The following is a 14,567-nucleotide window of genomic DNA, read 5'->3' on the forward strand; positions in this document are numbered from 1 at the left end:
ATTATTTTAGTCATAAAGGATTAGCTATAACTAATTATTCTATAATTATTTTAATCATAGATGGTTAGTTTATGAATCTGAATACATCCCAAGCAAAATATTCTCATCGGAAATTATTTAGTGAAATACTCCCTCGTATTATCACGAGAAATTCTCTAGTGAAGTATCGCGTGAAGGAGAGGGAAATCGAGACCAAACATATGCTTAGAAGAAGTTGGTAGAAATTAATAAATGAATTTCCAACACACACACACAAACATAACTTGTTGACTCATTCTTGTAAACAGCTCAATATGAAACTGTTACTTTCCTCTTCAACTGTAATCTGCACCTATTATTATTCCACGTCTACATATGATATGTCATGAATCTTCAAGATGGTGATCTGTTTCGTCGAATATCTCTTCCTGCAAGGAGGAAGCAGTTGATCAAATTAGGGAATCTCAAAACTTGTAGTTCCTACATAATTGACATTACCTGTAAGAGCTCTTCGATGACGTCTTCCATGGTTATTATCCCAACCGCCTCTTCATGTTCAGGTAGCGTTGGGAGCGGATTTTCATCTATTTGCAGGATATCAGAGTCCATTTTTTTTGTCCACTTCTTGCTCCTAGGTGTACCCTTGGAGGAATTGCTTCCTGTGTTTGTGAAACTCTTCCATTTCTGCAGAGGTATCCTCGGGTTAACATTTTTATGCGATGAACCATCAATGTCGACTCTCACATCTTTGACTGCACAAACATGGAAGACTAGTGTCAAATAAATGTCCATTTGACATTGGCATTTCATCGTAAAACCAGAAGAAATTTACCTCCTGCAGAATCCGTGCTAGGAGGTTTGTCCACAACCTTGTTACATTGCCTCACAACGACAGCCATGTGACTATGTCCCTTCTGGAATTCATTCAAGATGTCATATAATGGCATAGTTTCTGGCACCCTAACAAGGAAAACGAATAGAAGACTCATTATGTAATCATCAACGTGAGATTGCATGTGCTCCACCTGTGAAGCCCGGTTAATTCTAAAAACGGCTTAAGATACGTGATGAACAAGATTATAGTATCAGTATAACAAAAGCATACTTGAAAACAAAATGCATTAGCAAAACTTCCAACTATTTTATATTGTGACACTAATTGCCTGAATATAACAGCAAGTAGCAGTATAAACATGTGCTGATTCACTTGATCCTACATGTCTGAGCATGGGAAATGTATATGAAGAACCCAGTGAAGCAATAGTGGAGAGTTTTATTACATAATGCTATTATATACTTCGGGTTTGGATAAAGTACATTTAAGTTCTGAAGCATCAAGATACCTTGGAATTCTGCGAATTGTGACACTTTTCACTGGGACTTCATCCTCAGGATGAATCGTCAGCAAGTTTTTCGCCTACAAGATTAGGAAAAAGTTCAACATACTAAATCAGATCATTCAGATAATACATAACCAACCATAGTTCAATTAGCAATTTCAACGTGCTCACAAGTGTTTTCGTAACAGTGATGGCTAATATGACTATAGGAGGAAAACTGATTTCATAGCAGAGTGATGGAAGGAAGCTGCTTCTTTAGGATTTGATAAATTTTTTATGAAGAGCAGTTATCTAATAAGCCATATTAGCAAGTACCAGAATAAGCCCATTAAAGGAACTGAACAGAAGATGAAACAAGTACTACTCCTACCAGAATAAGCCCGATGACATATGTAGGTTGCTCGTAGTAAACAGGGACTCTGCTGTGTCCTTTCTCCAAAATTAGATTCATTAAAACCCTTCACCATAACACACACACAAACAACTACTTTCAGCATTTTACAACTCTAAAAAGAGTAAAAGGTTACTGAAGCTGTTGATATAAAATAATGCATATACAACCTGTCGAGCTTCGCATTAATATCAATAGAAAAGATTTCAGATATAGGCGTCATTGCATCACTTGCTGTTTTGTCTCTGAGCTCTAATGCCCCTGCAATTATGGTCGTCTCATCATGTGTGAGCTCTCCACCTTTACCAGCCTACATAAAAGTGTAGAACAAAGTTTACTCAACTTTATATAAAAAGCATTTGCTGAAAAGAATAAGAAATAAGAAACAAGATAATCATATGGAACCCAAACATTTTTTCATTTCTTGTACCTCATTTCCATGTAAATTGACTAGAGTTTTCAACTCAGCACGACGAAATAGAGCTTTATGTCGATGGCCAAGTAGTGCATCCAACAACTGGAAGTTAGACACATATATGCATGAAAAGTGTTAATGGAACTAGCAAAACTTGAACGATCAATATGCATAACTGTACCTTGCTTATAGGATATGCAACTGGAAAACAGATCCAGACAAGGACACGAACCACTGGGGCCACAGTCGCACCAATAGCTAGGCCATGTCTGGAACAAACAGACTGTGGGATTATCTGAAATTACAAAACCATTGAATCAGTTTGTGATGAATCCAATTTGGTCTAGCAGATTTTTCATACTTGGAAATATAATGGGAGCAAAACAAAGTAATGTCTGACATATCGAGTCCATTTTATGACAGTTGAAAGGCAATGAGCAACTATGTCACCAATCGCCACACAACCTCTGATTAGATATCTATGTATGCTCTATCTCATATACGGAAAGCTATAAAATGCTTTGCATAAAGCCTTTTGTTTTGGTTGGTCTAACATCAATGAAAATCCAACCTCAATTTGTATATTTCCTGCGATTACATACATTTTGTAACAACCAAAAATGGCAAGATATCAGGATTCCACATTTTCATTATAAGCGGCTCCCCGAGGAATTCCTCACCTCACCAAACAGAAGTACCAACGTCACAGATATCAGGATTGCCCCCAAAGCTGAGATGAGACTGTCGAGGAAAATAGGAAGAGCCTGCAAGGTAAAGTATCCGGCACTTGAAATAATCTTTGAAACGACTCGCTAGCTTTTGAAGCGTACTTATCATTACCTCCATTGCAGCAGCATTGCATATTAGCAGTGTGCAAAGCAACAAATGCTGATTCTTAACAACCGGCAATATCTTTTCTGCAAAGTGAGTTCAATCATTTTAACAGAACGTATATCAGATCTTCATTAATTTATACCTTTAGTTCATAAACACAAGAAAATGGAATCACTATGCATTTCAAGGTCACCAATATATTATTATTTTACAATAAAAAAAAATCTAATCAAAATTCAAAAACTAGGGAATGGAGCATTCAAAACGCGATTGATCGTGAAAACAGGACTAATTTATGGAGTACTTGACCAGAAATGATTGCAAAATACGTAAATAGAAGCGGAAGTGAATCATGAAATTGATGATAATGAAGCAAAAACAAATTTATGTACCGGCATGCTTTCGATCGTTGGGAGAGCCGGACTTGGCGAGGACCTCGAGGTCGACTAAGGTGAGAGACATGAGGCCCAAAGTGAGGCCCGACATGAGGCCCGCGCAGCATTTTGCGGCTGCGCAATTCATACATGTTCACGCTTTCTGGCCACGTGTCCCATTCCTTCACTTATTTATGCATCCAACTTTAAATCAAATTGAATAGCAACATAACCTTTTGTTAGAACTAATATTGAATTATCATTCATTTTTATTTTTTTTTCGGATTAATCAGTTAAGTGTGAAGAGAAGGATGGGGTTCAAAATGTGATCGAAAAATGTCTAGTTATGATATTTTGGATATTGTGTCTTGAATTATATGTACATATAGCCATATTTACGTTATTTTTTGAAGATAAATCTATAGAAATAAACTAATCTTCTATTTATGTAGTAATAACAATGAAATGTAAATCTGTAGATTGTGAATTTGTGATCGACTTATATAAAAATTAATTTTTGTCGAGATTTCGTCAAGTGGGGCAGAGACAATATAGAGTGAATCATTGCTGCATGAAAGTAGCCATGAAAGGTAATAGTAGTAGTATAAAAAATCACATCAAATCTAGAATCACAATAAAATAAGGGCATATATTACATTATTAATGATCTGGTAAAGGAGCAGACTATTGATCCCTAGAGTATATGAACATCGTTGGTTTAAATTACTACCAACAAATTTAAAACTTTCTAGAGATATTATGGTGGTTTTAAACTATAATTCTAAACAAAAAAACATTATTTAATTTTTTAAATTTGACAATTATAAATTTAATTTCAAATTTATAAATTTTCTAGAGATATTAATTATTTTATCGAGAAATTATATTTAAAATAAATTTTTTTATAGATTTGTTAAATTTAACAACCTTTTGGGCCTAAATATAAAATATGTGGGCTGCAGCTTATGCCGTTATGCGTATCAATTTTCATAAGAATAAGCCCACGATAAATCATGTAATCAAGAATCGATAGTAATTTCCATTAATAGTTTAATGCAATGCTTTTTAGGAAAAGCATGACCCACAAAATGACTTATTTTGCTACGACATTGTATTTAAAAATTGAATAGAGCTTAAAAGTCAGAATTATTTTGCTGTATCACATAGTTAAACTCAAAATGCCAAAACATATTTATATGTGTTTTATGTAAAGTGTAACCCACTTCAAGCCCCAGCAACTTTAGCATATGGTTTAATTCAGTGTTTGATTTGGTGGGTTAAATAAGCTTGAGTAGTTTGTACAATAGTGCTTGTTCGAATTGTCCGACGGCAACATATTGTTCAAATTGTCGGCTGCAACAACCGTTTGATATTGTCTGCTTTGGATCAAGCATGCACGAATTTATTTTTGGGTCATCCCAAAAGGCCTCAAACTAATTGGAGTTGGACATGGATTCTATACACATTCCAACTTTCCTCAGACTCCCGACTTGGGATGGATTTGTACTCAACAGTGCTATATAGAATTAATCTTAATTTGTAAGTCTTTAAATACCAACTATATCCCTTATTTGTTTCAATTCAAATGGAAAATTGTTAGAAAACGAAAATGGCATTTGTATGAATTTCATTAAGTTTTACTTTGACTATTTAGGCCCAACAACCAAAAAAAAATAATAATATTGGGCCCAACAACTAATTATTTAGGCCCAACAACCAAAATAAATCTCTCACTAACTCGTGAAAATGACGTGAGCGAAATAGATAAATAAATCGAATTTGCCACGCAATTAAATCTCGCCTCCTCTGATGTCTGGGATTCACATTCACTGATTAAGCAAAAATCTAGCGTCAGTAGATCTAGATCCCAGCTCCCAGTTCTCCCACTCCACTCTTTCTACTTTCTATTTCAGGTAAAATGCGTTTATTTGCTCAATGATCTCTCTCCTTTTACTTTTGTGAAGAATGCTGATGCATATTGTTCTGTTGATGGAATCAACTGGTCACGATTTTGGTGTTAATTGGGTCATTTTTGATCTGTGGGATAGTTTGTTTGAGATTGAGATTTATGATGATTTCTTCCTGCTGCATAATGCCATTTGGGGAGCTTGATTTAGCAGATCTTATTCCTCGTCGTATCGGCGAGCTTGATTTGGGATTCAGATTAGGGGAATTAGTTAAAGATGTAAACTTTTGGCCAAAATGAATTACTTAGAAGTGTTGGAGCTTGTTGATCGCCTTGTTTGATGCAGAATATGTGAATATTTCACCCGTTTATGACTCTCACATTGGAATATTAACTAATTTATATGTGTAGAACAGATAGCATCATTCAGTAGAGATCTTTGTGTAGTAAAAGGCTATGTTTAGTTTGATGATCATTGAGTAGAAGTCTCTGAGCTTTGTGGCTTCAAAAAACGTGTCCTTATCTTCTGGCCCCTTCAATCCTCAGCAGGCTCTTCAAGCTGTTAAGCAATGTCAAGAAGACCCAATGCTGCTCGCCGTATTGGAGATGGTGGGAGTATTCCTTTCGTTGGGGCATTGCATTCCAAGGCCCAGACATCTCCACTATTATCCATTGGAATTTTTGTTGTGGTATATGTTATTGCTTCTTTCACTTTACCCAATGCTGCTCGCCATATTTTCTTGATCATGTGTTTACATGAGTTTATTCGCTATTATTGCATTTACATATAGTGGATAGGCCCATCCATGCGTGTGTTCATACATAGACCCGTGTATCCATATTTTGCAATCCTGTAACGAGCTATAGTTACCTTGTGTATATGAATTAAAAAAAAGGAGATGGCTTAAGGATGATGCTTGTCCACTTCTTTCTAATACATGTGGCGATGGTCCTTGTAACATAGTTGAGCTTGTTTTTGTCAATGTTAATCCATAATGCGAAAACTGAAAAGCTACATTTTTTCTTGAATCTCAGGGAGCATTGCTGGTTGTTGGTTATATTTACCATGGTTCAGGTTTGTTCTTGGCCTTTTTACCCACACTCTTCTGGATCTGATCCCAGAAAATTAATCTTACATGCTTGTTCAAAAATAGCCATATGTCCAGCAACACACTTTTCACCCACTCAAAACATTATCTTCCAAACATTTATTGAAACCCATGCTGAATCAAAGTGAAAAGAGGGAGTAGGAAGTTGACTAGAAAATATGATGATTATGGAAACATTCCCTTTAATAAGCGGTTATATCAATTTTCCTTTGTTCTTGACAGGTAGCAGGAGTGTTGACATAAATAGTTTAAGTAGACTTGAAGGTAAGCGTTTATGATTTATAAGTGTACTATCTATGATTTTATAAAAGATCCACTACGTACTTGTAATTTAAAACGTAATTCAGCTATGTTTTTGTGATTTTTCTGGTGAATCATGACTGAATAATGAATGCATGTATCAAAGGCTTTATTTCTTGTTCTTATGACCATTATTATGGCTTCAGAATTTCCTGGTTTTTCATTGGTTTAGCTGCACCTACAGCGATTTTCACCTTATTTTGTGATTCCGGTGTTTCAGTCAAAAGTAATCCATGTTCAAGATACAAAAAGGTCTTTATGGTCTGTATATACTATTGCACTTGTGATGTATACCTCTGATTCTTAAATAATGGTAAAAAAGAAGTTTATCAATTGCCAATCAATCTTCTCTCTGACTTTTGTCTTCCGTGGCTTCATTGTTATGAAATGTGAATAATTTTGCGATCGGTTGAGATGCATTTTGTTGAACCAGTAGTGTTCATGCAGGTGGTTGTACTCTAGAGGTTCAGAAAATAATACCTATTTTAAAGAAGACATACGGTGACAGCATGAAAAAGATATTACATGTTGGTCCTGAAACCTGCTCGGTGGTCTCTCAACTGTTGAAACAAGAGGATACAGAAGCCTGGGGTATAGAGCCCTATGAGTTGGATGATGCTGATGCCAGCTGCAAGAGTCTTGTTCGCAAAGGCATTGTGCGCGTGGCTGATATCAAATTTCCCCTTCCGTACAGGCCCAAAACATTTTCCCTCGTCATAGTTTCAGATGCATTGGATTATTTGTCTCCTAAGTATCTGAACAAGACTGTGCCACAGCTAGCAAGGGTAGCTTCTGATGGCTTAGTTATATTATCTGGTAATACTCGAAAACTTGATCTCTTAAGTGCTTCTATGATTCTGGAAGTTACACGCCATTATATAAATGCATGCATCTAGTCCATGACATCCATTTTAGTAAAATATCTTTTCCATCTCAATTTCAGAAAAGTTATACGCCGCAGAGTCTTTCCATACTCTCTTTTCAAATGCCTTACAGCAGCTTTCACTCTTTCCCATGTTGCAATTGCATACCATTCATCTTTTGTAAATCTCAGAAGTTAGAAGGCCGTGTTTCTCATTATAACATACACGCTTGCAGGTTACCCAGGTCAGCAAAGAGCTAAAGTGTCGGAGCTTTCTAAGTGGGGGCGCCCGGTAATTGCCAAACTTCATTTCCATTTGTTTTCTTCAAATGCCTCATAGCTGATCAATCTATGAAAAATTCTTACAGTCCTGTTTCACGATTAGTGTGACAAATGTTGTGAACTACGATTCAGTAGATTTAGCGAATGGTGACATTCCGTGTTCAAACTTCACGATAATTCTCATTGATCAAATGTCTCTAAGCAGGCACTTATGTCACAAATATCTTCATCTTGATCTGCATTAAACTTAGGGTGTTGGTTTCCATTGAATAGGCGAAGCTGCGGAGCTCAACTTGGTGGATAAGGTTTTTTATTCAAACCAGCTTAGAAGAGAATGAATCTGCTGTGAAGAAGTTTGAGCAGGCAGTATCCAAGAACCCTTACAAGTCAGCCTGCCAAGCTTTTCATCTCAAACCACTGCATTGATCATCTCACTACAGAACAAGGTATTCTTTTGTGGCGCCAAAGCCAACGAGCATCTTTACTTCTTCAAAGTGTTAAATTAGTTATCAAATGTGCAATTTGTGTTAGTTAATCTTGTTTGATGTAAAATATTTGACCTAATTATTGATTGAAATTTTTTGCTGGTCTTATTTAGCAACCAACAAAATGTATCCTCATTAGTGTCTCTTTATGTTGGCAAAAAGTGCTCTGCAGAATATGAATTGTTTCTTTTTTTTTTTTTTTTTTTCATGTCGGGTGCTATGGTTCTATTTTTCCATAATTGACGACGAAGAAGAAACGTGCAACGGAAAAATTACTCAAACTAATTAAAAGACATAATTTATTACAAATAATAGGGTTAAAGTTGATGATATCTGTAATGTGTCACACACTTTGTGTCATACTATTAGATTGATTACTCCATTTCAATACCCTATTTTTCTATTTATGAATTTTAGCAATCAACTGTTACCTAATAAAAGTGAATATACATTATAGAATAGTACTTGCATATCCGAACGTATTAACATCTATAATATGCTATACAATCTATAAAGTGATAATCTCTTTCAATTTTTTTTTGCCTAAATTCTTTCCACCACCCAACCCATTCCTCGCAATCCTTCAAATTAGGATTTCTTGGTTTCTATAAAAAGTTAAAGCCATTCACATTTCACACTTTGCCATATCTAAGCCACGAGAGAGAGAGAAATGAGTAGGGTCATTGTGTTGTTATTGGTGATGTTGATGGCCTTAAGCCACCATATCCATGCCAACAAGGGCGGCCGCCACTACCGTCCCAAAGACTACTTACGCGCCCACAACAAGGCCCGGGCTAGGGTGGGGGTGGGGCCCCTCGTTTGGAACGAAACGTTGGCAGAGTACGCCAAGGCCTATGCTCAAGTACGGTCTCAAGATTGTGAAATGCACCATTCAGAAGGCCCGTATGGCGAAAACCTAGCAGCGGGGAGTTGGCAGGTAAGCGCGAAGGAGGCTGTCCGCATGTGGGTCGATGAGAAGCATTTGTACGACGTTAAAGCCAATCTTTGCAAGGGAGAATGGAGTAGTTGTTTGCATTATACGCAGGTAGTTTGGCGAGGCACTCATTCCGTTGGATGTGCTCACATCCCGTGCCCGGAGGAGTGGACCTTTGTCATTTGTAACTATGATCCCCCGGGTAACTATGTCGGAGAACGTCCCTTTTAAATTGCTACATCTTGTATGATTATGATTTGTTGGATTTATTTGCTTATTGTTTTGGGTTCAAACGTTTATAATTTCTGTTTCAAGATCACATGATACAACTCAAGCGATGATGTCATTTAAATTGAAATTTTTCGTTGACTTTTGGTCAATCTTATACTCAGACGGTTAAAACTAGAATATAAAATCATAACCTTATAGTAATATTTTTGTAGTTATTCTACAACGAGCAAAATTGAAACTAATATGAGAAATTAATCAAATATAACGTGACAACCAAACCCGATTTGTTAAGGAAATTCTCAATCCGAACACAATATATTATGAGTTGACACGACACAATACGATAGCATAACGATAACGACACAAACCCAATTTACATGATTAAAATATGATACGACACTATTAACCTTCATTTACACGAACCTAGAGAAGAAAATTTAAATACAATTATTTTAAAATAATAATAATTGCTTTATTTAGCATCTTACCCGAACACAACCCGAAATTATTAGGTTCCTAATAAGTCAAACTAATAAGGATATCAACCCAATACAACTTACCTACACCCATCCATGTCCCTGTCCAATTTTTATATAGTTTTCAAATTGTCAGCCCTATCTAAAATGTCTCCCATACATAATGTAATAATCTAAAAGGCAAGATATACTAATTAGGTGTATTCGTTATAATAAAGTTGCAATTGTAATTAATGGAGTAATTAAAATTAGATCTTGTACATTCTTACTATTCATATGTTTAATTAAAATCAATATTTGAAGTTATTAAGTTCTAAAAACATAACTTAAATAAAGTTAATTATTTTTTTTGAAAGAAAAAAGTGGACAAAACGCGAGAAAATATCTAATGAAAAAATAAAATAAAAAAGTACATGACCATTGAAAAAGCCAAATATAAAACCCCGCACATGAAGTCTAGCACAATTTCTTGATGGATGATTGAATACATCTCCGTAGTTCAAATCTTGATATTGTGATACTTTCATTCCAACATCTTTATTCATTTAATGTAGTAATATTATTAGGTTCATAACTTTAACATTGTTAGGCAAGTTGACCTTCATTCAATAAAAGAAAGTTGATCTCCACTCTTATATATTGTCAATTAGTCATTAATTCAAGAACGCTATCCTTCAATTTGGGAATCCTTTGCTTCCTATATAAAAGGTCATGTGGGTCATGCATCAAAGTCATTCACATTATACTTATATCTAAGCCACAATAAAAAATGAGTAAGGTCATAAGCCATCATATCCATGCTCAACACAGTCCCAAAGACTACCTAGACGCCCACAACGAGGCTCGGGCAGCGGTGGGGGTTGGACCCCTCGTTTGGAACAAAAAAGTGGCAAAGTACGCCCGGGCCTATGCTAACGTACGGTCTAAAGATTGTGCAATGAAGCACTCAGATGGCCCATATGGCGAAAACCTAGCGTCAGGGACTCTGAGGGTAAGCGCGAAGGAGGCTGTCAAAATGTGGGTCGATGAGAAGCCTTTGTATGACGTTAAAACTGATCTTTGTGTGGGAGGAGGGATGGAATGCCGGCATTATACGCAAGTAGTATGGCGAAATTCTCGTTCCGTTGGTTGCGCTCATGTCTTGTGTCCGACTGGTTGGACATTTGTTACTTGCAACTATGATCCCCCGAGCAATTATGTCGGACAACGTGCATATTAAAATTAGTAGATGATACATCTGGTGAAATGTTATGTGCCTAAAATCCAAATGGCATACTTTGATAGTTTGATTAATATGATATGGTATATCTATATATGTTGGTTTTTTATACCTTCAATTCATTTCGTACAAGGCAATAGTTCTTTAATAAATGATGACTGTATAAGGCTATAGTTATTATAAAGAATAAAATTGTTCATGCTTCTGTTATCGTTGGCTATTAATTTCATTGTATGATGGTTGCTAAATGCAACTATACAAGTGCGTGTGCATTGGAAATATTTAAACATATAAATTATCAAGAATTTAAGAAAATTACATAAATATTGAAATTATCACCGTGTCCTTCACGAAAATCATTATGGCATCATGCCAATCAATATCATGAATCATTACGTACATAGTTGTGCAAACTAAATTTTTAAATTTAGTTTCTTTTTATTTTTGCTAAATGTCTTGTATGCATTATGAATGTAATAATCTCAAACCAATGCTGATTAAGTCTATGTATGTAAAATTTTACGTAATTATAATTAATTATATTTAAAATTAGATTTTTTAATTAAAATCACATGTGATATTTTATAACAATCACGGTACTATAAATTGATTGTGTTTTTTAGAGTGATTTGGGTTCGCCAAGTTGGAATTTATCATAGCACAACCTAATTTTCACTTTAATTCTTCGATAAAAAATAAAATAAAATAATTAGGGACACATACACCATTAGGCAAGTTGACATTCAGACGATAAAAGACTTTTTTATCTCCACTATTTTAAATAGTCATTAATTCAAGAACGCAATCTTTCAATTTGGAAACTCTAATTTGACTATATAAAGGCCATGCTGATCATCAAATTTAAGTCATTCACTTTTCACAAATTTTCCTTATCTAAGCCACATAGAATGAGAAAGGTCATTATATTGTTCAGTGTGATGGTGGCCTTGGGCCACCATATCCATGCCCAAAACCGTCCCGTAGACTACGTAGATGCCCACAACGTGGCTCGAGCAACGGTGGGTGTTGGACCCCTCGTTTGGAACGAAACAGTGGCGGAGTACGCTAAGGCTTACGCTGAAGTACGGTCAAAAGATTGTGTAATGAGGCATTCAGATGGCCCATATGGCGAAAACCTAGCGGCAGGGAGTTGGAACGTGAGCGCGAAGGAGGCTGTCGACATGTGGCTCGATGAAGAGCCGTTGTACGACGTTGAAACCGGTCTTTGTGTGGGAGGAGGGAATGCTTGTTTGCACTATACACAGGTAGTTTGGCGAAACTCTAATTTCGTTGGCTGTGCTCATGCCCCGTGCCCAAATGGTTGGACCTTTGTTATTTGTAACTATGACCCTCCGGGCAACATTGTTGGAGAACGCCCTTATTAAATTTGATAATTAGATGCTACATCTTGTGAAATAGTATTATGTAATAGGAGATGTAATCAATTGCTAACTAATTACCAATCCCAAATTGAGATCAATTTTCAACCATTAGATTAGAAGATCTTGTGGTTAATATAATGCCAAGTGTAATAGTAGTATATTTTAAATTTAAATAATTATTAATTAAATTAAAAGGGTATTAATGTCAAATCCTATATGTAGTAATTATAACTAACTACTTTCTCTTTCCTCAAAATCATCTCAAATCTTTAAATTTACGTAACTCTCTCAATTTAAATTATTTTTTCACAAAAAATATACTCCCTCTGTCCCATTAAAAATGAAACGTTTTCCTCTTATGTTTGTCCCATTAAAAATGAAACGTTTCCTAAAATGGAAACAACTCTATCTCTACTTTTTCATCTCTCTTACTTTACTCTCTCCTCATCAACTCACAAAACAACACTACATAAAATCCCGTGCCGATTCCCAAATGTTTCATTTTAAGTGGGACGGAGGGAATATCAAATTAAAGATAATTTAATAAGGATTCCAACGAGATCTCAATTGCATATGTTCCGACGACGTTCGGATGATGAAATTTGATATTTTTTATTTTAGTTTTCGTAAATGTTGATACCCAGATTTTTATCAACAAATACATCAAAAAATCTCAATAAAACCATGTAAAAATCTCAATAAATATGTTTCTTGTACTAATGTTGATATTCTTATATCATATTGTTGATATTTGTAATACACAATGTTGATATAAAAAAACACCCACGAAAATTATCATATGATAACATAATGACGATATTACCCTTTGTTGATATTTTGTCTACTATTTATTGAGATTTGTGAGCTTTAATCTCATCCACTCATTTTAAAATCCAAGGGTGGAGATTTAGTCTTGATTTTGGATTAGGGTGCTATAAGCATTAGAATAAGACCCTATGTAACAGTACTAAATTCGTTAGATGATACATCTTGTGAAATTATTATGTTATGTTTATGTATTGTAAATTTTTATGTTGACGAATTGAATTTGCACAATGTATTGCTACTACAATAGTTTATAAATTCTATTTCCGGATCAAATATACATTCAATCCAATTTGCACAACGCATCACCCGATTGATTTTTTAATAAATGACTATAGACGTCATTTTATGATCGTCTGTTGCTAAATTCAGTTTCGTGACTGACGTCTATTTAAAGTACTTAACTAATAGTAGTAGTATATGAATTGCCAAGAATCCAGGACAATTATATAAATATTACAAATATCTCCGTCAATAGTCAAATCTATATAAATAGACCAAGCTAATTAAGTTTTTATTACTTTCTATTTTTATTAAATGTCTTGTATACATAAATGAATGTGATAATATAAATAATTTTAAAAACAAAGTCTGATATAATATAATCTATTGATTCTATTCTATTAATCTTCTTAATTTCGAATTCGGATTATATATATACGGCATATTTAGAATTAAAAAGTCAAGTTTTTTCTTAATTATTACTCCCTTCGTCCCACAAAAGATGTCATACTTTATTTTTTAGTTTGTCCCACAAAAGAAAAGACGTCACATTTCCTCTTTTGGAAAAAGTTCATTCTCACATCAATTATAAAATTATATTTTCTCTCACCAGTTAACACACAAAATAACATCTCTTAAAATCTCGTGTCATTTCCCAAGTGTGACATCTTCTCTGGGACGGAGGGAGTACTAATATTTTATTTTACTTTATTTTCTTTTATATATTTCTCGTCATCTCTCATTCTCTCTCATTCTCGGGAAAATTATTTTAGATGGATGATTAAATGAATGGACGATTATACTACTACTTAATAGAAAGAGTTATTAGACATACTGCTAGTCACTAAAGAATATACACAATGGTAGATTGATGTTGCAGATCTGCTGCTATTTCATGGTAGAATGTTCACATTATAAAACATGTAAAAACCTTACCAATGGCAATAATAATTAAATAATGTTGAATGGCTGTAATATTGCAGAATGTTGGCTCACCAAGA

The 14,567-nt window shown here is 34.9% G+C and overlaps 5 protein-coding genes across 6 annotated transcripts; 4 read left to right on the top strand and 1 right to left on the bottom strand.

The window, feature by feature from the left end:
* Nucleotides 1–186: 186 nt before the first annotated feature.
* Nucleotides 187–3,454, bottom strand: LOC125213937 (DUF21 domain-containing protein At4g33700-like). The gene is made up of 11 exons (XM_048114738.1): nucleotides 3,352–3,454; nucleotides 2,966–3,042; nucleotides 2,806–2,889; nucleotides 2,307–2,420; nucleotides 2,141–2,227; nucleotides 1,881–2,020; nucleotides 1,690–1,777; nucleotides 1,323–1,396; nucleotides 812–939; nucleotides 478–731; nucleotides 187–407 (listed from the first exon to the last, which is right to left on the bottom strand). Exons 1-11 carry the CDS (start codon nucleotides 3,443–3,445, stop codon nucleotides 363–365), a joined length of 1,185 nt encoding a protein of 394 aa, XP_047970695.1. The 5' UTR covers nucleotides 3,446–3,454; the 3' UTR covers nucleotides 187–362.
* A 1,665-nt stretch (nucleotides 3,455–5,119) lies between these two features.
* LOC125211683 (probable pectin methylesterase CGR3) lies at nucleotides 5,120–8,412 on the top strand. 2 transcript variants are annotated; one of them, XM_048111575.1, is made up of 7 exons: nucleotides 5,120–5,246; nucleotides 5,786–5,928; nucleotides 6,275–6,314; nucleotides 6,571–6,612; nucleotides 7,096–7,464; nucleotides 7,747–7,802; nucleotides 8,066–8,412. In XM_048111575.1, the coding sequence occupies exons 2-7, from the start codon at nucleotides 5,809–5,811 to the stop codon at nucleotides 8,216–8,218; spliced, it is 780 nt and encodes a 259-aa protein (XP_047967532.1). In that variant the 5' UTR covers nucleotides 5,120–5,246; nucleotides 5,786–5,808; the 3' UTR covers nucleotides 8,219–8,412. The 2 variants fall into 2 exon arrangements, with proteins under 2 accessions (XP_047967532.1, XP_047967533.1); XM_048111576.1 differs by having other exon boundaries at nucleotides 5,130–5,246; nucleotides 5,789–5,928.
* A 485-nt stretch (nucleotides 8,413–8,897) lies between these two features.
* On the top strand, nucleotides 8,898–9,490 carry LOC125209645 (basic form of pathogenesis-related protein 1-like). Its single transcript, XM_048109233.1, has one exon. It carries the CDS (start codon nucleotides 8,948–8,950, stop codon nucleotides 9,440–9,442), a length of 495 nt encoding a protein of 164 aa, XP_047965190.1. The 5' UTR covers nucleotides 8,898–8,947; the 3' UTR covers nucleotides 9,443–9,490.
* A 1,197-nt stretch (nucleotides 9,491–10,687) lies between these two features.
* On the top strand, nucleotides 10,688–11,137 carry LOC125209214 (basic form of pathogenesis-related protein 1-like). Its single transcript, XM_048108819.1, has one exon. It carries the CDS (start codon nucleotides 10,688–10,690, stop codon nucleotides 11,135–11,137), a length of 450 nt encoding a protein of 149 aa, XP_047964776.1.
* A 938-nt stretch (nucleotides 11,138–12,075) lies between these two features.
* Nucleotides 12,076–12,522, top strand: LOC125209215 (basic form of pathogenesis-related protein 1-like). Its single transcript, XM_048108820.1, has one exon. The coding sequence runs from the start codon at nucleotides 12,076–12,078 to the stop codon at nucleotides 12,520–12,522; it is 447 nt and encodes a 148-aa protein (XP_047964777.1).
* Nucleotides 12,523–14,567: the final 2,045 nt, after the last annotated feature.

The sequence above is a fragment of the Salvia hispanica genome, chromosome 3 (assembly GCF_023119035.1).
Source record: "Salvia hispanica cultivar TCC Black 2014 chromosome 3, UniMelb_Shisp_WGS_1.0, whole genome shotgun sequence".
Taxonomy (NCBI): Eukaryota; Viridiplantae; Streptophyta; class Magnoliopsida; order Lamiales; family Lamiaceae; genus Salvia; species Salvia hispanica.